The sequence below is a fragment of the Argiope bruennichi genome, chromosome 3, assembly GCF_947563725.1.
Source record: "Argiope bruennichi chromosome 3, qqArgBrue1.1, whole genome shotgun sequence".
Classification (NCBI taxonomy): Eukaryota; Metazoa; Arthropoda; class Arachnida; order Araneae; family Araneidae; genus Argiope; species Argiope bruennichi.
The window spans coordinates 17,624,949-17,651,171 of record NC_079153.1 but is presented as its reverse complement, the minus strand read 5'-3'; the positions used below and the strand labels follow the sequence as shown (position 1 = coordinate 17,651,171).

At 27.2% G+C, this 26,223-nt stretch overlaps 2 protein-coding genes across 3 annotated transcripts in view; one reads left to right on the top strand and one right to left on the bottom strand.

Moving 5' to 3' along the window:
* Positions 1–3,495: 3,495 nt before the first annotated feature.
* Positions 3,496–7,398, top strand: LOC129962763 (degenerin unc-8-like). Its single transcript, XM_056076759.1, has 2 exons — positions 3,496–4,372; positions 7,391–7,398. Exons 1-2 carry the CDS (start codon positions 3,496–3,498, stop codon positions 7,396–7,398), a joined length of 885 nt encoding a protein of 294 aa, XP_055932734.1.
* A 2,786-nt stretch (positions 7,399–10,184) lies between these two features.
* LOC129962599 (tudor domain-containing protein 6-like) overlaps positions 10,185–26,223 on the bottom strand; it is a 40,979-nt gene continuing 24,940 nt past the window's right edge. For both annotated transcript variants that reach the window (XM_056076408.1, XM_056076409.1), the window contains exons 9-17: positions 25,859–26,001; positions 24,770–24,877; positions 23,940–24,041; positions 17,752–17,925; positions 15,715–15,772; positions 14,493–14,637; positions 11,777–11,940; positions 10,539–10,595; positions 10,185–10,440 (exon numbers count right to left, since the gene is read on the bottom strand). In XM_056076408.1, coding sequence (XP_055932383.1) covers positions 10,293–10,440; positions 10,539–10,595; positions 11,777–11,940; positions 14,493–14,637; positions 15,715–15,772; positions 17,752–17,925; positions 23,940–24,041; positions 24,770–24,877; positions 25,859–26,001 — 1,099 coding nt within the window. In that variant the 3' untranslated portion in view covers positions 10,185–10,292. The remainder of the gene's footprint in view (positions 10,441–10,538; positions 10,596–11,776; positions 11,941–14,492; positions 14,638–15,714; positions 15,773–17,751; positions 17,926–23,939; positions 24,042–24,769; positions 24,878–25,858; positions 26,002–26,223) is intronic.

The following is a 26,223-nucleotide window of genomic DNA, read 5'->3' as shown; positions in this document are numbered from 1 at the left end:
AGCGTTCTCCACACCATATAACTTCCACTATCCAAACGAACCCGGGAAATTTCGTAACAATACATAACCTTTCAAATGTAAACCAGACCCATGACATCACAGTGCTATGAAAAACATAAATGTGCGTTCATCCATTTGCTAAATTTTGTGACATTGTAACTTCATTTTTTTACTTTCTCGTATATGTAGTTTAGACAAAATATAGTAATCGTCAAGAAATTCGAAATCGAGATTTTGACAAATCTACGTGTTTTAGACTCCCTCATTTCGAAAAACACATTTGTAGAAAATGTCCGTCTCTCTGTGATAAAGATAACTCAAAAACGATTTCAGCTAGATGGTTGAAATTCGGCGTACGTTTACAACAAATTTGTAGATTTCTGTCAGATTTTGATTAAAATCTATTCAGAAGAAGTCCGTCTTCCCGGCTGTTCGAATATAAGTTAAAACGATAACTACAAAACAAAGAGAGCTAGATAGATAAGATTCGGTACACATATTTAACGTCTATAGTGTAGACACTTATCAAATATTGAGCCAAATCTAACTGCGGGTCGACTGTCTGTCGGTCTGTACTTTCAGAAATATGTAAACGCGATAATTCAAAAGCTCAATGACTTAAATACATCAAAATTGGTATGTTATTTTGTGACTGCAAGTGCAGTTTCATTTCCATTTTTTTGTTTCAATCGGCTGTGAAACACGTGTCTAAAACATAAATTTTCGTATACTATTAACGCATGCCAATGGTTAATCACCAAATTGTTCAGTAAAATTGCCAAATTCGCGCCAAAGGTTAATATTTCGTAACTATTGTACGCCACTGCCATGCAATACGTTCTCTCGGTTAACTAGTTTGTGGCGAGAAAGTTTTGGGTAAACCACCCTCACTGGTTATTATTAGTCTAATAAATTCATGGAATTGAAGAGGTATCCTTCTTTAGTTTAAAAAATGGAAGAATAGCAAGCGATTAAATATTGATGAAACAATGAAAAGTATTTGAATTTCAGAACAGCAATGTTATCTACTGTTGGAAATTTGACAAAAACATATATTCAAAAAAGTACCAATATTCGGGAAACATTTATACGTATATTAAATTTGTATAATTAAGAAGACGTTTTTATTTAAATCTGAAAAAGTATAAAACTCATTTTTGTGCTGCAATATTTTCGGAAGTTATCTCGAAAAAATGCCAAAAATTTGCTTGATTTTTAATTAATTAAAATTTCAGAAAAAAATCGTTCTTTGGTGCTCATTTCCATTCCTCCATGGTATACATATGCCAAATTTCGTAGCTGTTGCTCAAACGGATTGGTCTGTAAAGCACCAATACACACACTCTCACATTAATCTTTATTTATATTAGAAATTTAATCATAAACGGTATTGCATCGGTAATGTGTATGAAAAAATGTATTTAAAATCGGCACAATACGTATTAAAACAATATAAATCCATTAATTAAAACAAAGTATTGCTATAAAATATACTTTAGAATTTATTTAAATTAGGGAGTAAAAATGTACAGAAATAAAATTAATATTTTTGAGAGGTTAATTTTTAAAATTCACAGATTATGTAAAACTGTATTTTTTTAAAATAATAAACTTTGAAATAATCAAGCAAAAATGTTAACATTTTACTTAATTTTTAATTTAAAATTTTGAAAAAAAAATCTTTTTTTTTGTTATGCATTTACTAATCAATAAATTAATACGTATTACATTTGATAAGTCTAGTGCTAATGATATGCCATGTACAGTGTTTTCATCATGCATGCCACTTCTTGCAATTTATAATATGCCAACCCATAAATATTGTTACAAACATCCACTTTATGATAATTCATATACTCAGTACCTGGTCTTTTACAACAATCAAGCTACTTAAGCAATAAAAGACCAATCTCATCATTCAATTCAGTTTTGAACCTTTTAAACTGAATTAGAATTTCAATAATTTATTGCCAATAAATACCAATTAATGGACATTATGATGATAAAGAATTTACATAAACGAAAGGACATAGCAAATGCTTTGTAAAGATAAACACTAAAGTAGGCAGACAAATTGCAAAACACATTGTAATTTGTAAATCTAATGAACTGCAACTGAATGATTTAAATTACTTTTCATCTTACAGTTATTTTATGAAGGAAATTTCAAATCAAGCAATTTAATTTTCAAAGACATTGTTGTTAGACTTGATTTCACAAAGAAAAAAAAATTCTATTGTTTATATAACGTCTGTACAAGTAGAAAAATCTCTTAAAAACGTGTAATATTTTATATAAAAGGCTAAAAATCGAGCTATTAAACTTTAATTCTATTCCCATTAAGCATAAGCATCGGGGAAATGAAATAATGCATACACTTGACAATTAATACTTTTTATTACTATTGTCAAAACGTTGAATGAAAAATAAAACAAAATTGAACAATTTGTTTCAAATTAAGAGTATTTCCTAACATAATGAAAGCTTGTATAAGCTCTTAGCAAACAGAAGTAATGAGATTTAAAATATGCACTTACTTTATATACAAGCGGACGAAAAAGTTCTGAAAGTTTTCACTGCGTTGTCCAGGCTACCATAGAATCTTAATGCCTTACATAAATCAGCATAAAAGTAAACTTGTAAAACTAATAAGTGTACATTGAAATTAACAGATGTAATAGGTTTTAGGAAATATGAAACATCCTTGAGTGAGTTTAGTACTCTTATTAATTCTTAAATTTGCAGAAATCTTCAAAAAAATAATAAATAAATAAATAAAATAAAATAAAAACTTAAAAAAACATATGAATCTATCTTCTTCTTTTTTTTTTTTTTTTTTTTTTCTTATGAAAAGTTATCTTGTCTGAACTGGGCGCATTCATTTATCAAGAATATAGTAAGTATTCCTATTTGCTGTTAAGAAATTTTTAAAAAGTACGCGAAGACTTTTTTAAAATTCCATCCGTTTACTAACAATATTAATTAATAACTTTATTGGTCAAACAAGAAGCTGCACATTTTGTGAGACAAATTTGTTTTAAGAATAAATGGTGAAAACTTTTCAGCTAGGAAAGGAACTACAATAACAGAAAGAAAAGCATGTCTCACAAGCAATCGATTAACAAAAGGATGTCAAAAGTTTCACCAAAGATTTTCAATAATTCCTCTGCTCATACTATTTCCCGAACAATTCAATTTAGATTGCACATTATATGGATTTTAATTCTTGTTGGAAGCTTTATCGGATTCATTTATAACGTATATAAGTTTGGTCGATTGTATTGGGAGTTTCCAGTCGTTATTAACTTTCGAATAGAACATAACCTCAGCCTGCAATTCCCTGCCGTAACAGTATGCAATTTAAATAGAATGTTCAGTATTTCTATAAGAGAGAAAACTGATAACGATCTTCTAGGTACGCCACTGGTATATTCTGAACGGCGAAATTTACAATATTGTCAAAAGCAAACCAATGAAACTAATGAAAGTAATAACATGGCTTTAAAGTTCTTAATGCATTATTATAGCTTAGAAGAACACAAACGGTTCGAAATGGGAATAAACCCTTCAGTGTTTCTGAACACGTGCTCATTTAATGGCAAAATCTGTTCTGTGTCTGATCTAAGCAACTTCACGAATTTCCGCTATGGAAATTGCATCACTTTCAATAAAAAACGAAAAGGAAGGGATCCTTTGAAAACAACAGAATTTGGATATAAAAGTGGTTTACATTTATTATTAGATCTGTATTACGGTTTTTATCTAAATATAAGTCATACCGTAGGTGCGAAAGTTTTCATTCATGAAACTAATGAAGATCCAAATCCGGATGAAGATGGTTTTCTCATAACTCCAGGTTATGAAAATTCAGTGTCTCTGAAACGAACTGTCCATCGCAGATTACTAGCTCCATATAAAGACCACTGCGTGAACTACGACCCAAAGGATAATACGATGAGAAGTAAAAATGCTTGCATTCGCTCGTGCATCCAAAAAAAGAACATTGAGCAATGTGAATGCATTGACCAGACTTTGAGCGTTATGGAAAATAGAAGGCCGTGCAATTTTTCGATTAGAGAGGAATCATGCTGTTTAGATGATGTACTTGATAGGATGTCCCGTCATGGATCTGTGTGCAATTGCCCTTTATCTTGCTTGTCTGTGTATTATAATGAGAAATTATCAAAAGCAAGATTAAGTCTCACAGATGTATGTAAGGATCCTGACTTCTGCCTCAGATCCTTCTACAATGGTCACATACGGTTAAATATATTTTACTCAACTTTAGAAACATATTCATACGAGCAACGAGCGCAGTGGACTGAAACAGAAATGATCAGTTACTTAGCGAACGAGATTGATTTTTGGTTTGGTTTGTCTTTGGTGTCTGCATTTGCACTTTTTGAAAAATTTATTGCTTTTTTAAATTACTTGAAAAGAAAAATCTGTCGTAAAAACTAAAAGATATTTTGTATAAGAAATTTAACAATTAATTGTAATCAAGCAATAGGAGTCCAAATGTTTATGCAGAGTAAATATTTTTATGGGTTGCAAAATTAGAAGTATATAAAACACTGCTATATGCTTCTAAACATGAAGCCTTGATTACCTCTTATGGGTTTGAATGAGCATGTAAAAATAAGCAAGCAATATGTTACTTTCTCCCTGAGTGCGAAAAACGCATCATTTTTGGAAAATGACCGTCTGTCTGTGACAAAGTTAATTAAAAAACTCTTTGAGCAAAAGGATGAAATTTGACATACAGGCTTAAAACCAAATTTGTACATTTCTAACAAATTTTAAGGCAAATTCGTTCAGAAGAAGTATGTATATCCTGTTGTTCGAATATAACAGAGCACGACAGCTACAAAACGAAGAGAGTCAGTGAAATAAAACATGCTAAGTGACGACTACTAAATTTTGAGCTAAACCCAAAAAAGAGTTGACAGTCTGTCGGTCTGTACTTTCAGAAACATGTAAACACGACAATTCAAAAACAAAATGATTTAAATATATAAATATGGTCACTTACGATTTTGCGACTGTGAGTGTAGTTTTATGACACATTTTTGTTTCAATAAGTTGGGAAGAACGTGCATAAAACTCATATTCGGTTTTTGGAAACTTTTGACCGCATGCCAGGTTTTAATCGCCAAGGATGACACGGTAGATTCAGTAGAAAAGCTAAATTCACGCCAAAGATTCGTATTTTGTAACTTTCATATGCCAATGCCAAGCAAAGCACCCTCTGAATTAACACCTTTGTTACAGAGTATATGAAAGTTTTGGAGAAATCACTCTCGCTGCTTTTTAATAGCTTTTTGACATTTTAAATCAGTTTATTCTGAATTCATGTGTGTGAAAATTCAATAATATTTTCAAAATGAAAATCAGTCCAAAAATTAAACTCTTCATATCACATATGGAGAGAAAAATTATTTTAATTAATGTGTTCATCCTGCGTTTTCCATTAGTGATCGCATACCACTGATATGTTGTTTGGCAAAAAAAAATTAATTAATTCACAAAATTTTTGTCAATAGTTTATAGCGATATAAGATTTGGTTTAGATTAGTTAAACTAAAACCTCATTTTGAAGTTATATGTTGGATCTTTAGGAAGGGATTTAGTAATTTTGAACCGCAGCCTGTCTGCAAGATAACATTTCATTCTCATCAATACGTACTTCAAAACAAGGAAATAATTTAATACACTAGTTTCCGAGTGTTTTCAAATCTGAATTACTTAAATTAAATTTATAATTTAAAGAGGGCTTCAATTAATATGACACTAGTTTTTGTACAGAAAAATAAACATTTTTAATCTTAATACATAAATTATAACTTATTTTTTAAAGTAAAAATAATTATGTTCATTCATACAATTCTTAAATTATAATTTAATTTTTAAGTATTAAAATAATTAGAAATAAAATTTCAACTTTAAAAAATATTTTAAATAACTATTTTTATCTTAAAATTTCTAAAAGTTTTAAATTTTTGGATTTTAATAATGATAAATTAATGGAGGTGTATTTATATTGGTAATTAAAAAGAGCAACTGAAATTAGTAAAATAGTATCAGTAAACATTCTCAATCGAGATATCGAAATAAAAACAATCGAAAAAAAGAAATAGAAAGCAGGTGTTAAAATTATGGAATGCACAGACAGATGGTTCAAAATTTTTAGAAACATACGATATGCTTTGTACACTGTCCGATTTTCTGAAGAAAAAAAAATATTTTTTTTAAGGTAAATGACATTTGTTTTCTAATCGATTCTCCAGGGTGGGTAGTGAGAAACTGCTACAAAAATTAAGCACTTTAGCACTTTTAAGCCCTTTTTAAGCACTTTAGCCGCTTTGTAAAGTATGCATACGTAAACTATGTATTTTCTAAGCATAGTATTTTTTTCTGTTTTATAATAGTGCTTTGTTTTTATTGAAAAAAAATTATGAAAAATTAATTTTAATGCTTATTTTTTAAATTTTAATATTTATTTATGTATTTTCCCATCATCTTCTATTGTAAAATTATGCCTTTTTTGGATTTGGCAAAAGCATAAAAATGAAAAAAAAAAAAAATCATTTTTATAAGATTAACAATAAAAATCTGTGAGCTTTTTTAACATTTCATAAAATAGAAATAAAATATCAGATAGATACAGCATTTCTGAAAGTGTCGATAGTGTTGTAGAAACTCAGCATGGCCACAGATTTTGTATTTGATTTTTATATAAGCAACAATTAAGATCCAACATGGCTGGGATAAAAAGAGCATATTTCTCCCTGCACTGACTCATTCTATTAAGTAATTTTATTTGCAATCTTATAAAGCTAAGAACTAAAGCATTCGTATGACTATCATCATACGACTGGCAAAACTCCCATGAAATTGATGATAGAACAAGCCATGTTCTAAATGTTTTTTTTTTTAAATCATTTTTAATAGAAAATAATAGCAGCGTTCACAAATGATCAGACTAAAAAGAAATTGTCTTATCGTCTTTTATTTCTAAAGTGTAGTAAGTCTTTTTTTGAACGTTTAACATTCCTAAAATTTAATGAAAACCTGCTTTTTTACCTATAAGAAAAAATTCTTACTTAAAAAAATTACAGAAGAAACGTTATATATATTTTATGATGAAGATAAAATGCTTTAACAAGTCCTAGTTTTCATAAATAACGGAAACAAATTAATTAAGTCAAAAAATCAGTTCTGCAGTTAGAAGCAAAACGGAAATAAATCAGCCAGAGCGTCTTCCCAAAAGTTTTTCGCATATTGCCAGGAAATGCCTTGTGAGGCATTGGCGTTCAATAGTTACGGAATATTAATAGCATGCGTGAATTAAATAATTTACTGATTCTATCAATTGTATAATCTCTGACAGGCGGTTGAAAGTATCCAAAAAGCGAATTTGGGTTTTAGACGCATTTTTCCCAATTGATTAAAACAAAAAATTGACTCAAATAATTGTAGTCACAAAATTACCTACCTCACTTGTAGTCACAAAATTACCTACAAAATTTGATATATTTAAGTCACTACATTTTTTAGTTATCGCGTTTCCATATTTATGAAAGAACAGACCAACATGCGGTGAATCTCTTGTTGGATTTGGCTAAAAATTTGGCAGATGTTTATACAATAGATATTAAATCTGTGCACCAAATGTTAGCTATCTAGCTCCCTTCGTTTTGTAATTACATTGCTAACTTTTATTCGAACAGCCGGACAGATAAACAGACTTCCTCTGAACGGATGTTGCTGAAAATTTGATCGAAATCTACAAATTTGATGTGAAGACTATATACCAAATTTCATCCATCTAGCTCAAAGTGTTTCTTGTGCCATCTTCGTCACAGATAGACATTTTTCGAAAATATGTTTTCGCAGTCAAGAAGGTATGAAACGTGGAGATCTATTAAAATCTCGAGTACGAATTTTTTGACGATTGCAATATTTTCACTAAATTTTGTACACGAGACAATACATCGCATTGCTTCAAAATGAACAAAAGAAGAATTTTATTCAATGAACATGCTATAAAAATTAAGTTTAAATCAAAGCAAATAAAGCAATTTTTCTCCTTTTTACTACAATTTTAACAGCTGCGGAATAATATAATTCAACGATTTGAAGAAGCAATATCATTTTGAATTTCATTATAATAAAAAATTTTGTTATGAATTGCATCCAAAACTAATTTCTCAGAAATTAATATTAAAAAAATTGCATTCAACCAAACAATTTTTTTATTTTTTCATTATTTATTTATTTACATTATTTTTAACCGTTAAAAAGGTGTTAAAATAATTTTTATGCGATAATATGCTTTGATGTTATGATGGAAACACATTAAAATTATATTTTTTAGTTAGTAAATTTAATTTAAAATTATATCTATGATTAAAAGTTTGAGAAATCCATTCTTAGTGTGCCTCTAATACCCAAAAGATAACTTTCCAAATTTCATGCTCATAACTTCAATGGCTTTATACTGGGCGTTGCTCATGACAAGACTTTATATATAAAGAGAGATTTCATTGGGAAAAGCATTTCTACAAGAGTTACAAAAAGAAAAAAAAATCATAAAATGATAGAACCTAAATCCTGAAAAAAAAAATGTATTTTTTATATATATATATATATTTAAATACTAGATCCAGCAGTTTCTTTTCTTTTTTTCTTAATCAAAGCAAATTTGGAAAAATCAGTCCAACAAATAAAAATGTTCAAACTAATGGGAACATTAAAAAAATACCGCGAAAGATATGACGATCATTGAAAAATTAAGGCTTCAAGTCATTAAAATTTCATTCTACTGGATTTTATCGACTAACGTAATTTCATACCGCAACTGACTACAATTCAATATAGTACCACTGAATACCTGTAGTAGGTCGTTCAAACAATTGCTCCAAAACGAAATATTAATGAGAATGACTGAATATGTTAGTGTTTCTAAAGCAGCTTTTTTCATGTTCGATATATCGTTTTGGCGCGTTAAATTCATCCTGCTATTTTCCTATTTCCCATTGATCGGATCATATTTTTTTAACACATAAAACTTTACATATATACTTACCAGGCATAACTTAAATAAATTCTTCAACATCTAAAACATTAAAAACTGAAATGTTTTCCCATTCGCTATAAGTATGGCATAGTACGCATTTTGTACTGCTCCTTCCATATAATTATTCCAGTATTTTAATAAATGACAATTCACATTGTGGAAGAAAAAGGGAGCGAAAAAAAAAAGAAAAAAAAAAAACCCGGAAAGGATGGAGAAACGAATCATTAATCGTTATCTTAATATGTGTTGGAACCCCTGGAATACTTCCCCTTTGCTGATTTCCTTTTTTAATACATCCGGTGAACAAGCCTTTATGACCATGATTTCGAATTATATTTTATCTTGTGAGGAAACAAAACAAAAAACTTTTTTTGTCTTCACAAGAAAATTTAGCATTTTTTAAGAACCTTTTCTGAAAATTAAGCACTTTTAAGGTGCTTAAAAATGGCTTTCAAATTTAAGCACTTTTAATGATGCTACACACTCTGTTCTCTAGTGAATAATCATTATTTATCAATTGTGCTAGATGTCAAAATACATCAATCTTGTTTCAAATGTTTTTACGATAATTACAATTCTGTTTCTTATATGTAATAAAAAAAATGAATGAAATATTTGTATGATGTCAGTAATTTTATTAACATTTATCACAATTCAAGTTATGTTTGTAATTATTTTTCCTGATAAAATTGAAATTATGATTTAAGTATTAGGTGAATGAACATTTATTTTTGAGAAAGATTTATTTTTGATTGATAAAAGAGTAACATTAAAACTGTCTATAATTTTATTATTATTAAAAAAAAAAAAAAAAACTAGCCCTCGACTGAATTTAGAACTTGTGAATGCTATGCCAGCGCTTTATCCATTATTCTGTTTTGGTCTCGACACTTTATTTATAAGCTATGCTGAAAGTTTGAGGGTTTTCTTGAAACTGGCTGGCAGTTGCGCTTTAATATTTTCATAAACGAACATTCTAAATATACTGCCTTTATGCTAAATCTTGTCCCAAACTCAATTCTCCTCAATTTCCTTTGCCCTCCCCTTGTAAAAAAAGTCTATTATTCACAAATATAATGAAGTTGAATAAAAGTATAGAATAATGTACTAGAAACAAAAATATAAATCTTTATTAAGTTTTTTTTATGACTTCACAAAATTACACACATCACAAAATAATTAAAGTCCCATACTTTGACTTGTTATATATGAACTAACCAGGCACATACAAGCTTTCTTTTTTAGGAGAAGCAGAAAAAGCCACATATTGTGCAAATCCTTCATTTACAAGACTCTCACTAATAGAACAATGATCATTTTCCTTTGTCTTTGTAAGTGTTACATGAAGTATATTTTCACTCCTTTAAAGAAAACAATAAAATTTACATTAAAAAAATTTTGTTTTTAAGAAATGAATTCCAATAATAAAGCATTTGAAAACTAATTGGAAAAGACATACCTGTATATCACATGTGCTAACAGCACTTCATAAGACACCAACTGCTGAAAATGATATCTGCAAAATGAAAATATCAGATAAATAATACATTTTATATAAAAAAAATTATATTTTTTGTCATTTATAAAATAATTATTCATTCCCCCATTTTTTTAGAAACTTAAATAGTGATTTCAATAATACTAATAATTTAAAATGAAAGCATAAGAAAATTTCAATGTGCACGTTTAAAGAAATGAAAATAATTCCCTTTTAAAAAGAATAATGAAGTTTGTACTTTTAGAACTTTCAAAAGTATAAATGATCATTTTAGCTTATAATTAGAAGGAATTAATGTATTTGCAATAGGAAATAAAGTAAGATTTACTAATGAGAATTATATTCTAGTACCATCCCCCCTCCAAAAAAAGTAAAAAAGATATTGTCCATTCCTTTACACAAAAGAAAATATTAAAAATAAAATTTATAGAAAATGTAAATGCCACTCTTTAAAGAATAAAAATACACCCTGTCAGTCTACGTCAAAAATTAAAATTAAAATAGCATCCTTTTAAGACTTGATTCTGTACTTTGCATTTTTTTTTTTTTTTTTTTTTTTTCTGTATCAGAAAACCCCTAGAATGTATGACTTTTTATTTTTGTCCTAAAAAACAAATGTTTTAAATAGTTGCAAATAATTTAAGAAAATTATATGTTAAAAATTTTAAATTATTTTTTCATAAAATTAAAGTGTGCCAAATATTTACATTATGAATTAAATAATATATTTTTTATAATGCAAACATAAAAATTTTTATAGTATTGTTAGTATTCATACAACAGACATCTTGGCCTTTTTTCAAGTTACCAGTTTAAATTTAATTCTAGTACCACTATTGCCATATATCAGTCTTTTTTACAAATGTTTATTAAAAAGCATTTCAAAAAGTATTTAAAAATTTCCAAACACTCATTGCTGCCCTTTGGAACAGTCTAGCCAAATGGCTACATGACACACTGTAAGGTTAAAAAGGTAATAATATATTCTGAAAATAAAACTATATATATATATATTTAAAAATAATATCAATAAGTTTAATATATATTCTTCAATTTTTAATCAATGACATTTTAAATATTGAATGAAAAAAAAAGTTATTTTTTTTTTTATGGAAGCAAAAGCTGATTATCAATTTTTGCAACACATAATTGACATCATTTTTATTAAATAAGAAAAGAAAAAAATTAGAGCTTCATACATAGCTTCAGGAGTCCACCTTTTTCCACTCTCAAAACCAAGTGGCTCTACATCAGACAGGTGGCATTCAACAGCTTGAAACGGAGTGTAGAAAAACTGAGGAAGTATCTGTCGAATTTTTTTCCGAGGAACCCAATCTTCGTCTCCAAAATCCACAAAGAAAACCTAAGAATTTTTTTTAAAAAAATTATTGCTGCAGCAACTACTAAAAAATTAATAAAATTGAAGCTAAAATTTTTTCTCTTTCATTTTTAAAAATATTAACTTTTAAATGTTAGATCTTCTATAAAACCACAAAAATTATTCACTAAATTTTATTTTTCAACTGATCATGGAGGAAAGGTATTCAGATAGAGAAGAAGAATGCATCACTTGGATCAAAAGGAACTGATGATGCAAGCAGAAAAGCCCCATTTTGAAACGAGATTCATTAAAGAATGTAGGAGTGTATCAGTCACGTCTGATAGTAAAAATGATTCTGGCTTTTACCATTAACAGTATCAAAAATCATTCTTCTGCAAATAATATGAAAATAAAAAATGTTTTGTAACTATAAGATGCACTTTTTTTTTTCTTTTGGATGATTGTGTTTAGAATATTAAAAAAATCATAATAAATTTTCAACAACCTTCAATCTATATCAAAAATTGTCTCTAATTTCACTTACTTACAGTATTTTTTTTTTACAAACAAAAATGATATAAACCTTTAAATCTGATGTAATATACTCTCTTCTTTCCATTCTCAGCATTCCACCCTCTCTCAAATACAACATGCTTTATCAGTATCCCCCCCCCCACCATTCAAAAACCCCATATCGCCCTCTACCAATTCAACTGGCCCTGATCACTTCTTCAATGAGGCAAAGCGCTTGCTTAAGAAGCACCACATCTTTAACTCTGGGGTTTGGTAAACAAAAAAACTTGTTGATGTTTGTCAACAAAGCTGTTTTATGAGTCATTTCAGCATACTAACTTCAAGACAAAAAATTCCTGTTAAAAGATAAAAATGAATGGGTTTGACATTTTTTGCAGTTGAAATATTCTAAATGATTATAGCCTGAAATATTAAATAATGGTAGGTTTTTTTGTTTGTATTTGTGTGTGTGACTAATACATTCCCCTTTAAAATTTGTCAAGTATTCGGTCCTCTCTTCAGAGCTAACTTTAAAAAAAATTTCAGTTATATAATGATATAATTAATGTTATAATTTTAGCATGGACCAAAAAAAAAAGCACTGTATTTGTTTATAGGACCAATGGTTATTATTGAATTTTCAAAAAAATTTCAATTGTCTTAGGGACATTATTTTTGGTGACATATTGCTTAATGTGACATATTATATTGTGATAAGCAGCCATATTTTATTTAAAGATGTGGCACGGACGATCTCAAAATAAATTTTTATCACATTTTAGTATCACTGAAATGCTCTGTTTACAACTGTTAACTGGTGGAATGTGATAGGATTATAGATAGCCAATTTTACAATATATTTTATTGCTTGTATGCCAAATAAAATATTGAGAAGGTTCTATTGACTCTTACATTGTTTTCTAGCAAAGTAGAGGGATTAGGTCTATAATACATAAATTCTTTTATACATCAAATATCTAAGAATGAGGTGGTAAGAAGAGAGTAATATGCAAAGCAATAATAATAAATATAGTTTAATAGCTGAGGTAGGTTACTTTTTAAAAAGTTTCGTTATTTTCTGTACTTTTTATGCTTATTCTTCTCTAACAAGTGATATTCTAATTTTGAAGTTTAGATTTACACTATGTAACCATAAACAAAGAAAATAAATGAAGATCAATATCATCTTTGTAATATTGTAATAATTAGGTGATATTACACCAAAATTGCCTTCTGCTTTACTTATACATCAAAGGATTATAATTCATCGACAAGATGATGTATGAATATTATGGTGATGTACAGGAACTACAAATTATGTTTTAAAGTAATTCATATTATGTTTGCTCACTTTCAGCCAATGTATGACTGGAATATAAAGACTAAATTTCATTATATATATCACTTTTAAAAAGTTTATTTCTTAATAGGTAATGCTAATAATAAATAGATAAAAAGATATATCACATAATGATTACATATGAATATTCTTCAATCTTACTTACATATGAACTGGCCATTTAAATAAAAAAATAAAAAAATGAAGGCACTTAGTATAACATGTTATTCGAAACAATCTGCTATATTAAAGTATTCATTTTATAGTTTATCTATCATATTTTGAGCTCACACTCAGTTTTACCATCATGAAATTGGGTCTGAGATGATGCTATATGACATTGACAACATGAAGCAAATAAGGCTCTAATATTTATAAAAAATGATTTGTGTGTGTGTAAAATCATGTTTTTTTAGGAAAGGCATCTCTATAGATACACTTAAACAGCAAAACCTTATCTAAATATAAAATTTGATTAAAATTGTTAGAGCCATTTCCGAAATAAACAAAATAAATAAATTTATATATATATATATATTATATATACACTCAAAAATTGTCCGTTTAAATTTATAAGATCACAGACTAATACCTAATGTAGTCTTGAGTTAAGACTGCATTGAACTTTTTAAATATTATTCTAAAATGTATGCAATTATGAAAAATACACACATTTGGGTTCAAAAATTTATATTAAAAACTTGTAAGTTTAATTGGATAAAAATCCTATTTGTATACATACCCTTGCTGGTCCAGTAACATCTGAAACATCAAGCACTCGAGCTCTATGCCAAGAACAATCTACTCGGCGCCATGCAACAACAATGGTTCCAAATGATAAAGCGACTGTCGTATTTTCAGTGAATGGAGCATTTGAATAATATTCCCTGGAATCCAAAAGAAAATAATAAATAAATAAAAATTGGAAAATAAGGAAACAGTTGAATGCAAAACAGTTGCTTCAGTTACAAAATGTTCCTTTCAATTAAATACAAGTGCTATTACATTTAATGTTTAAAATAATTGTTTTTGTTCTTGTATCACCTTTTTCGTAAAAGGTAATTAATCCTTAAAGAATTTAATACAAAAGGCATTCCAGAAAAATAATAAATAATAAAACTATGCCATTAAAATTGCATTTCTGATAAATCCTATAATGATAATTAAAATGATACTTTTTATCATCAGATAATAATAATTTATGGAGTCAATAGGATTTTGTTCGACTACCCAGAAAGTCTACAACTTCATATAATTCTATTCACAGAAAAGAAGCATTTAAATCTGTCTGACATAGGGGAGAAGGGAGGTAATAATGATCCACCCAAATTTTCGGCAGATTCTAAGTTGAACAGCACATTTCAAGAATGAGATAAAAAAATAGTTAAAATCTGTAGAAGCATTTTTTTTTAACTTTGTAGCCTATTATTCTAATTATGTACATTTAAAAGAAATATCCATCACAGCCACAAATAATAGTTAGCCTCACATCACATAATTTTGTTTCCTTAATTAAAGCCAATTCAAATTTAACTTTTGCTCAAACAAAATACAGAAGCCGGATCTGACAATCAAGTTGTTATAAATCTTTGAATTCAATTAGCATGTGCTTTTTGTATATTTCAGAAGCTTCTTTTAAACAACAATTTAACATTTTTCTGACTAAATTTATCACAAATATTATAATTGTATAGAATGTTTAAGAATATAATAGCATGTGTAATGTATTTAAACATGAGTAAAACATTGAAATTTCAATATTTACAAATATTTAGTGCAGTTTTACATCCATCATCATATATCCAATGTTACATTCCAAAGCAGATATAACTAAAAATGGGCAACTTCTTATACTATTAGGAAAATATAATAAACTAGCTCTTAATAATAGAAAATTCTAATCAAATTAATGCAGTAGAATTTGGCTTTTTAAGTTAATTAAAATATTAGGAATCTAGTCAAACCTCATGTCTTTAAAAAGAGCTTTGATTTCATCCTTCATCCATACTTCTTTAATGCGACCTATAAAATACAATTTTCATTAGAAATAAATGTCATATGATTTTTAATATAATTTTTTTAAAATTGTGAACAGTCAAACAAAATTAATTTGACTGACAAAGAACATCATGAGATCTGTACAGAATATTAATATAGAAGAAAAAAAAACCCCATTATTTTGGAAACATCATAATGAAGATTAATTAGGATTTTTCTTTTGTTTTATTAAACTTTGATTTAATTGTTCAATGATATCATAAATAAACACAAGCTTAATTTGAATTTGAATCTCAGCTCAAATTTCAAAAATCCATTAAGTTTATCTAAAAAGTTATAAAGGTTGAGCATGAGAAAAATAAACATTTATTAATTTGTTTTTTTTCTTGTTGTTGTTGTTACAGACTGTTCTCTCTCTTTTACTGATAACTTCCGAAAATATCAATATACAAACATTGTTTTTACAGCCTCTAAAAATTCAAAAAAAAAAAAATCTATTGAATAAATACATAAATTGCCACAACTTTTTTTGCAAATTTTAACTGTTTTTTTTTTTAAACTTCTACAGTTGTAATGGAAAATAAATCTATTACATTGCTTCATAAACCTTTACAATTATGATTTTGCTTTATTAATATGAATATCATTATACCACAAATCCTTTATAAGTAAAGAATTTCACTTTACATTTAAGCTAACCTCCGGGGGGGGGGGCACCTCGAAATGAGGATGAAATACTTCCGACCGTGTACCGTGGCTGGTGATGGCCATTAGGACTCAACCACAGTTCCCGCCAATATTGCTATTGCGGCAGTCCGGTCATTCAGTATTATTTATTCATGTGCCTTCGGGCAGGTCAGAGAATCAGTGATGTGACTTACATTTAAGCAATGCAAAGATGACAAATCTTCGTTTGTAAAGTTTGAAAATATAAGATTTGTCTCTGATTATAATGTTTATTTCTGGAATAGATTTGTAATGCATTCTAAAAGCATTTCATTTATTTAGATGGTAATTAGAATTTCTTTAGTTGAAGTTGATGAATGATATAATTAACATATATGAATAAATGGATTTTCTTTCAGAAAAACTCCAAACAATTAAGAATGAACATAATATAAAAACATTTTATAAAGTAACTACAGCATCTATTTTAGAAAATAATATTTATTCCAATTCTAAAACTAACAGCTTCACTTAGCAGGCTTTTTTGATCTTGATACTGCAATCCAAACATTTTCCTTAAAAAGTTTTATATGAAGATAATTATTTAAATACATAATTAAGGCAACTGATGCTTTGATATTATTCTCCAACAAAAGTAATCATATGGAAAAAAATGAATTTTATATAATTGTGTGTGTAAACATGTTTTAGAGTTGTGTAGCCGAATAGAAGAATACAGTTTTTTCTTTGAAATTTTAGAGTCGTAATAGAGGAAGTCGTAATTTACATACAAAAAATAAGTTTTAAGAAATATGTCAGTCTACATCGCGACACAAAAGCAGAAAAGACCAAAATTTTTAATTTCAATGATTTTACACTGAGATTTTGATAGGGATTTTTTTTTTTTTTTAAATGCAGATTTAGGAAATTGAATCTTAGATATCTTTGAAAGAATGTTGCAAGTATAAAAGATTTTTATCCTTTCACTTGGAGCATGAGAAAATGCTGAAATCAGCTGTTTAATAGAGATGTGTAGAATTAATAAAATAACAAAGTAGGAATGGGATCAGGAAGTAAGAGAACATTTTAAAATGTAGTTAATACGGACTACAGATTTAAATCAGATTAAGAGATATCATTACATATATATATTCCTAAATAGACACAATTATTTGTATGTAATGAAATTTTCTTATAATGCAATTCATTTCTTATAATTCAATGCTATTTTAAACCCAAATAATATTGCTGAAATCATAAAGATAAATAGTGAAAAGTTCCAGAGAAAAGTAATAAAAGAATTGGCTTGCAATATTAAAGTAAAATATATAATATACCTCTATTGGCAAGAGCATCCACTTCATCCACAGTTTTATCTCCAAATGGCAAAATACAATAGAACAATCCTGGATTTATCACAGCTGAAACTTGAACCATAACATAAGTAGAAGACTTTGGAAGTGCTGGGATTGGATCTAGAGCATAGACTTCTTCTTGATCTCTAGTAACACCTAAATAATCATCATAATATGTATAATATTTCACAAATAAGATTCCTTTAAACCAACAGTTTTTATTCCAAAAAGACAATAAAAACTTATTATTTAACTTTTTAAATTCCAAAGACTTCCTTCTACTATGTATTCATTCACATCCAATATATTTTGGAAAAAAATTAAGACAATTGTATTAATTACACAATTTTTAATTTTCATAATTCTTTTCAATGCAAAACTTTTTAATAATTTATAGAATTTTATTCAAAGCATACCATTTTTAATTCCTTTGTTTTCACTCAATTCTGACACCAAATACTTCTTTCTATTAATTTAAGTACATAAAAATCATAGAAATGAGGATATTCAATCTGTTTGATTAAAGCCTGTTTGGAAGCAAAATGGGAGCCATTTTGAAATGGAATTTAATACCTTTAAAATATAGGCAAATAAAGAGGTTGACATCTGAAATTACATATACGCTCTAAACTACCACATCAACAATCATCAAGTGGATATATACAATGTAATCAACTCTTGAACCTACAGTTTTTTTTTCTTCTGAAATTGCGACTCAGAGTTATATTATTGTTATATTACTGTTATTCAGTGAATATATATAAAAAAATCATATTAAAATAATTAACTACCATACATTTTCAAATATAAACTCAGACAATATTTTTTTCACCAAAAATGAAACCAAAATCCAAAACCTGCACACAAAAAAAATCAAATAATTTTTTTTTAATCCAGTGATGCTTATGGAGGTAAAAATACCACCAAGCAAGTAAATGTGTGAAATAATCTCCTATCATGTTGCTGTAAAGCAATACATCACACTACAATGATAATTTTAACTTTCATTAGCTCTATCTGAATGTAGCACATTCTCTCTAGGCTTAAGATTTCTGTGCCATTTTATTTTTTGTTTGAAAGATAAGGAAGAAAAATTACTATACCATAAATTTTGAACTACAGTTTATCATATTTACTAAAATACTGATAATAGAACAGTTCATTTTTACAAAAAGAATAGCTTTTCCAATATAATGAATAATGCATTGCAATAAAACAGCTCATTTCATAACAATTCATTTTCCGAAAAAAAAAATGCTACAATTGGAACATTTTATTGTGCCTGATAAATAGAAATTTATCTATAATTTGGGAAGGGGGATTAGAAAATTCATATATATAAGCTGATCCCCATGATTTCGTTTGAGGAGAAGTTCCAAAATTTTTTGACTTAAATATGGAAATCTAATATATAAAAATGAATTTCTTTTGTTCATATTTTATGCGCTGCCGTACCATTCCTTCGATTGTGATAAAACTTTGCCAACTTATTGCTTTGAACCTAGAAAATCCATGTTTTTCCCATGGCCAGTTGTATGTTAGATGTTCACTAGTCGGACAAATAAAAATTTGTTTTTTCTGAAGAGGGAAAAATAAAAAATATTATTTACTCTAAAGTATACTTGAATAATAAAGTCAAAAAATAGAATAAATATTATTTATTATTCTCCTTTATATATCATTCAATTTCAATGAATTCATTCATTGACGACCAGAAAATATCATTCTTTCTATCATTCGTGATTAACCAAGAGAGCTATTACAAATTTCAAACAATATTTTCAAAATTATTTCTTCTTTGGCAGCAACGCTCCGAGTACCAGCTAGTATATGATAAATAAACAAACTCATAATAATTTTCCTAATTAGATACTTTTCCCATTTTTAATACACTAATTATTTTTAATAATCACCTGAAAATATTTTAATACACTAAGCATTTGAAACATTAGAAAGAACAAAAAGAATAGAAAAACAGATTTGTTTCTATATATAAATGATAAAATTATCACCTATCCAATCCTGCTTTTTGGAGATCTATTTACACAAAACCTTTGAAACAAAAATTTTAATTACCATATATATTATAATATTTAATTACAATATATTAACAATTACTTTAAGAAGCACTTTTTTTAAACTATACTTGCAGAGTTAAATTATAAAATTTATACTAAAACAAATGGAAAGCAGTATGAATCTATAAAAATGATTAATAGTAATTTCAATTTCTAGATTAATTTTACCATAATCTGGTAAATAAAATTCAGCAAAAAATTCTCTGGTAAATTTTCAAAAAATTGGCAGTGTATATGAAATAAAGGCCAAACAAATTTTACTCCTCAACCTTTTTATTAAATTAAATTAGAAGATTATATTATCTGGCAATATCAGTGCATTTGTTTATTTTCAGATAAATTAATTTCGTGTCAGACCAGATTTCTATACACAAAAATTGAGCATACATGGATTTATAAAAAATTGAAACATTTTAACATTCCATTTTTTAAAATCAAATCAATATGGTGAACAGCCAAAAACAATAGGAACAGATGTAGAAGAGTAAACTGATGAAAGGAAGAAAATTATTTTCATAAGCAATGATTCAAATTACTAATAAAAGTCTACTTGCAAAAATCAACTTAAAAAACATGCAAAAATAATAAACAACTGATTCATCAAGCTGCATATTTATCATGAATTTTAATTCGTCATTCAAAATAGTGAATCGCATAAACAATTTTTATTTCCTGCATTGTATGACCAATTTAAATTATGCATATGTTAAGAGCATGAGGGAAAATATACTTTTAACCTATGATTTGCTGAAAGATTAAAATTGAAAAGAAACCACCATTGGGAAAATATGCTGAAAAGATGACATAGGACATGTAAAAAAAAATAACAAAATTTAAATTTTAAAAATTAATTAATTGCAAGATGTAAATAAGAGGATGAATTTAAAATCATTTTCATTATATATCAAAAGTTATATATAAAAAAATTCAACGGAAATCATTAGATCATATTAAGACATAACTTAATTCCATAGTTCAAAACATTTAACTAAATTCAAAGTTTTGCAAAATCTATTTCATACGCATTTAATATTTATTCTGTTGTTTATCTAAACAGAATTTATTGCATTTCTGTACTGTTTCTTTCAAATGCCTAAATTTTATAAATAATCAGTAACAAGAGGAATTACACACTGAAGTAACGAAGAAATTATTCTTTATTAATGAAGACAAAAAAAGTATAGTACAAGTTTTCTTCAATTAGCTATATAGATAATCAAAAATAACAAGGGAGAAAAGATTTAGAAATTAAATAAATTAACAATTACAAAGAAAGCAGAAAGAAACCAACCTTTCAACTACATATAAAGAAGGCTGACAAACATAAAACAGAAATAAATGAAATTTAAAAGAATCATATTTAAAAGAAGGCATACAAAAGAAATCGGCCCAAATCACAAAGTAATTAATTGTAGGCTTAGAATAAAACAAATAAAATAATGTGACCATTTTCATTCAATTACATTTGAAAAACTAAAATGCATTTGTTCTGAATTTGTGTAAATAATAAATATACTATTTGAAACACAGACGCTTTTAGGATACTAAAATCTTTAAATTAACATTCATCTTGATGAAGACCTGATAGTTAAAAACTAAATTTAAACATTATAGACTAATAAAAAGTACATTCAAGAAAATCCACAAAAACAGTAAATGGATATAATTTAAAACCTTTTACCAAAGCAGTCAATGGGAGGATAGAAAATAATTTAAAATGAATATGAGCTATATAATACAATTTTTGTTGACCTATTTTACAAATAGCGTTTCTAATAACAACAACAAAAATTATCAGATATTGATATGATTGAATTGAGATGTCTTTTAATGGATAGAAAATAGCATACTATTTTAACTTTAAAAAAAATTAAATCTTGCATTTTTTTAATAATATTGCACCTCAACATCATAAAATTCAGTTATATGCACAATATGGATGACGAATCACAGTGTGAACCAAAGAATTGTTAATGGCACCTTGTAATTTAGATAAATGAAAAAATTATAACAAAAAAGAGATTATTTATTACAAATAAAGAAGTTTGATCGTGTTTTCAACTGTATATATCAGAAGAAAAACAAAATACTTCTGGAAGCAAGAATGAAAAAGTAAGAGAATATTTCTGCCCTTCAATTTATTTCATTTGAATTATCGGCAAAAGTTGCAATATTAGAATTTTGAAAAACTGCTATAATTTTGCATCCATCAAGAACACCAAAATTTATAGCAAAACATTAAGACTGTAGACTTTTTGTAGAAAAGGTTTACAATCTTAAGAATGCTAAGAAACATGCAAGACAATTAAAGAAATTCCTAGATTGTATTTCATAGGACGAAAAAAATATGAGGAATTTCAAAATTTAAAGAAAAAAAAGTACACTGAAAACAACAGAACTTTTAACACTGATTGCCAAAAACATTTTTCTTGACAAAGATAATAATAAAAGACAAATAAAGCAATAAGTTTTAATATAAAATATAACTTTTGGTTAGCAAGAAATTATACTAATTTTATTTGTTGATGACAATAATTGAGCAATGAATTCAAAGAATAGGATGCCTTGCTTTATCGCCTGATCTTAAAAAAATGAAATTATTCATTGTTTTAAGATCAGGCGATATAACAAGGCATCATATTCTTTGAAAAGAAATAAGTGTAAATTCACAATCAGATGAGATATTAAATTTAAAGCTAAATTTAGTCATCACTCAAGTTTAAAATTGATGCATGTTTAGAAATTGAATTTATATATATTAAAACATAAGTATGCATTAAAAGTATCAATAATTTGTGTAAGTAACAAAACAAACATATTGTTTTGGATTTACTTCCTCCGCCGAAGTTCTTTCTTATTTTATGGTCGATGCAGAAATGAACAATTCTTTAATAGAAAACAATGACGACTTTTATTTACATTAAGAACACGAGTACACAGACAAGACAAATACAAAGACGACAACTATATACAGCCGAGGCGAACACAGGAAACACACAGCAGCATACTACAGCAAACAGTAGAACACAAGTACTAGTAATCAACCATAGCACACAAAGCGGCAAGACAGAATTTAACAGGAAAGGGGATCTTCGGAGCTTCGCTCTATGGTCTCTCCAAACGGCTGAAATTCTCCACTGTCTCCTCACTTTAGCTGTATCCAACTGCCGACTCGCTGCTACACGACTGCCTACTCCTCACACAACTCAATGCTGTTTCCACAATAAACACAAGGACTTGGCACACAGCTCAGTTCGGCACTCGCTTAAGCTCCACACAACGCTAGATAATTCCGCCGTTGCTTCGTTATCCTCTCGACGACTCGTTACTTGTCTACGACTCCTACTACGATTCCGATTCATTGCAGTTTGAGACTGCCGGCCTTAAAAGAGAGGAAAATGTTCGGGACCATTCAGGAGTATCTCGATTTCTATTAGCTCAATTGCTAAAATTCTCGAAGTTTCCAGTAATTTCCATTCTGTCGCCAAATGGTTGCTAAGCTCCAAGATCACTTATTTTTTGAAATGCATCAATGATTTAAAATATAAATACCTGTATCTAGAGTTATACCAAAAACACTGAAAATTATAATTTAAAAAAGTACTAAATGCAAAATATGTCTAGAAAATTATTATAAATTACTGATGGCTCATATGGAATAACTAGAAATTATTTAAAACATTCATAATAAAAATGTAATATTCAATTTTTAGATGTAAAGATTTATATAAAACTTTACAGCTGCAGTTATAACTGTCCAAACAGTTTAAAAATCAATCAAAAATATATTTGCAAAAATGGGCACAAAGATAAAAAAAATCTTTTTTGACAGAATGATTATGCAAAGCATCACTAATAGCAAAAAATTTCAACCACAGATAAATTATTTTGTTTAAGAAAGGAAATAAGCTTAACTCAATCCTTAAAATTTATTTTATTAGTAAAGAATTTAATAATTTTAATAATTATTAATTATAAATTTTAAAGTGAAAAAAAATGTGCTTTGTCTAAATTCAAATTTAGTCAATCAAATAAAATGAAATTGCTATTTATTCATTTTTTAAATGAAAAAAAAAGTTACAAATAACTTACCACCTTCAGCCAAAGGAATGTGTTCCAATGAACAACTATCACCACGAGGACAATATCCCCGTAGAGAAAAATACCTGCAGATATAGCTTTCATCTCTAGGTTCTGAAAAGGGGAAAAATGACTTTATTAAATATCATGATTAAAAATATAACAACTTATGTTAATGCCAATTGCATACAGTTTTCATGAAATCATATAAAACAAATTTTAAAAAAAAATTATATTTGTTATTTTAATTGAAATATTATAGAGAAGTTAAAAAGCAAAAATTTAGTTGGATTCTTCATAGTCATCATTTTCTTCCTCATTAGATTCTACATTTAATTATTTTGTGAAATTTCCAATTGCAAAAAAATATCACTTTGATGACTGCAAAACATCAGAAAAACTGAATAGAGGGAGAAAAAATAATTTTGATTGCACATTAATATTTATTTAAAAGAGAGAGAGCTTAGTCTCAACAATTATCAGAAGCTAATAAGATACAGACAAAACAATAAAACAATTACTTCTCAAAGAAATAGCTTACAAAAAAAATCAACCATAAGGGAATTTTTTTTTCTTCTTCTGTGTAATCATTTGTAATTTTCCATTTCACTATATTTTAAACTGAAAAACTTATATTTCAAATTATATATAGCTTGCATTTGTCATTAACAAATTACTTTGAAATTATTTTGATAAATGTTTTTTTATATATAGCTTTATCAAAAAAATTAATTCACATCCAATAATAATATTATTTGATAATTTTAAAAGATGGAATTACCAAGATTCTTTTTATGTATTAGTTTGTTTCCTTAAAAAATAACAAGCCCTAAATTACTTACTATAGCCAGCAATAGCTACTGAAGGATCATCCATGCAAACACCATAGCTATTTTCAACTCCCTCAAATTCTTCACGCATAGGATCCCAATGATTGAGAATCTCAGCTTCTAAAATCATTTAAAAAAAGGTGGGAAAAGATTATGTTTATTTATATAAATAAAATTGAAATGTTTTATTTTTTCCAATAAAAAAAATCTAAACTACCAAATCAATTTTATTTGAATTTTGCTCATAAATATTATGAAGCATAAAAAAGATTTTAATGAATGTTCCTTAAATTAATTAAATAGTTTATCTTTAAGATTAAAAAATAATGTTTTTATTGCGCAAATAAACAACATGGCAGCATCCTAAGATTTCTTTGAGTTTAAAATAGCAAATTATGGGAAAGAAAAATATTGAAATTAAATTTCTTTCATTTTATTGATATTGAAAAATATTTCTTTATTTTGAAAATTATATTGTTACCTATTTCTTGAAAAAAAAATTAATTCAAAACTTGACTACTTGTCTTAAATAGCTGATAGAAATGTGAATTGGTGTTATTATAATAACTGATTTAACTCAGTAATAACAATAAATATATATATAAACAGATGGTATATTTTGTCTTTTCAAAGTGCATCACTTTTGAACCAATTTTCATATGAAATTATTAATACATATTTCTAAAATTTACATCTTTAATTCAAACAAATAAAGGAGATATACTTTCATAAATAATTTTTATTAAGTCAAATAGAAAATTGTTTTTAAAATTGAATTCAACAAAAATATAAAGCAAAACAATGCAAACATGATTTAGCCTTTAAGTAGTGCAATTTTAATAAAAAGTATGAAAGTGCTTTCATTTAAAGGATAAATACATCTAAAAGAACTTAAATATTTTTTTGAGGTTTTTATTTTTTTATACAATTTGAATAACCAAATGCTATTTAATATTAATCTAAAAATTTTGAATCATTCTGACATTCTTCCTCTATTGATAATTAATATTTAAGTATTTACATGTCCAACAAATCATAAGTGCTAGCATATATAAAGCTATATTACTTAAAAACCAATCATTTACTTAATATTTAAATTACCTTTTGCATCGAGTTTTGCATTTTCTTCAATTATTTTTAAAATGTTATTGTGAAATCTAGCTTGATCACTCTCAGAAAAAATTTCATTTATTAGAACATCCTCTGCTCCTTCAGTATCCCATAAAAGTACTTGAAGAGGCTTACTAAAAGAAAAGAAAAAACATCGCAAAAATATCATTATGATGTAATGAATTAGTCACTGAAATAATTTTTTATTTTTTATTTTGCCAATTCTCATGAAAATATTAATAATACAGGTTTAAAACTGAGCTTTAGGGAAGGTCTAGTTAGGCATCATTGATTTATTCATTTGCCAAGGCTCTTAGCAGTAAGCTAACTTTATCTTAAATAATTTTAATGATCTT

Excerpts from the sequence above, each read along its gene's own strand:
- LOC129962763 (XM_056076759.1), top strand. The coding sequence starts at position 3,496 with ATGGCTTTAAAGTTCTTAATGCATTATTATAGCTTAGAAGAACACAAA.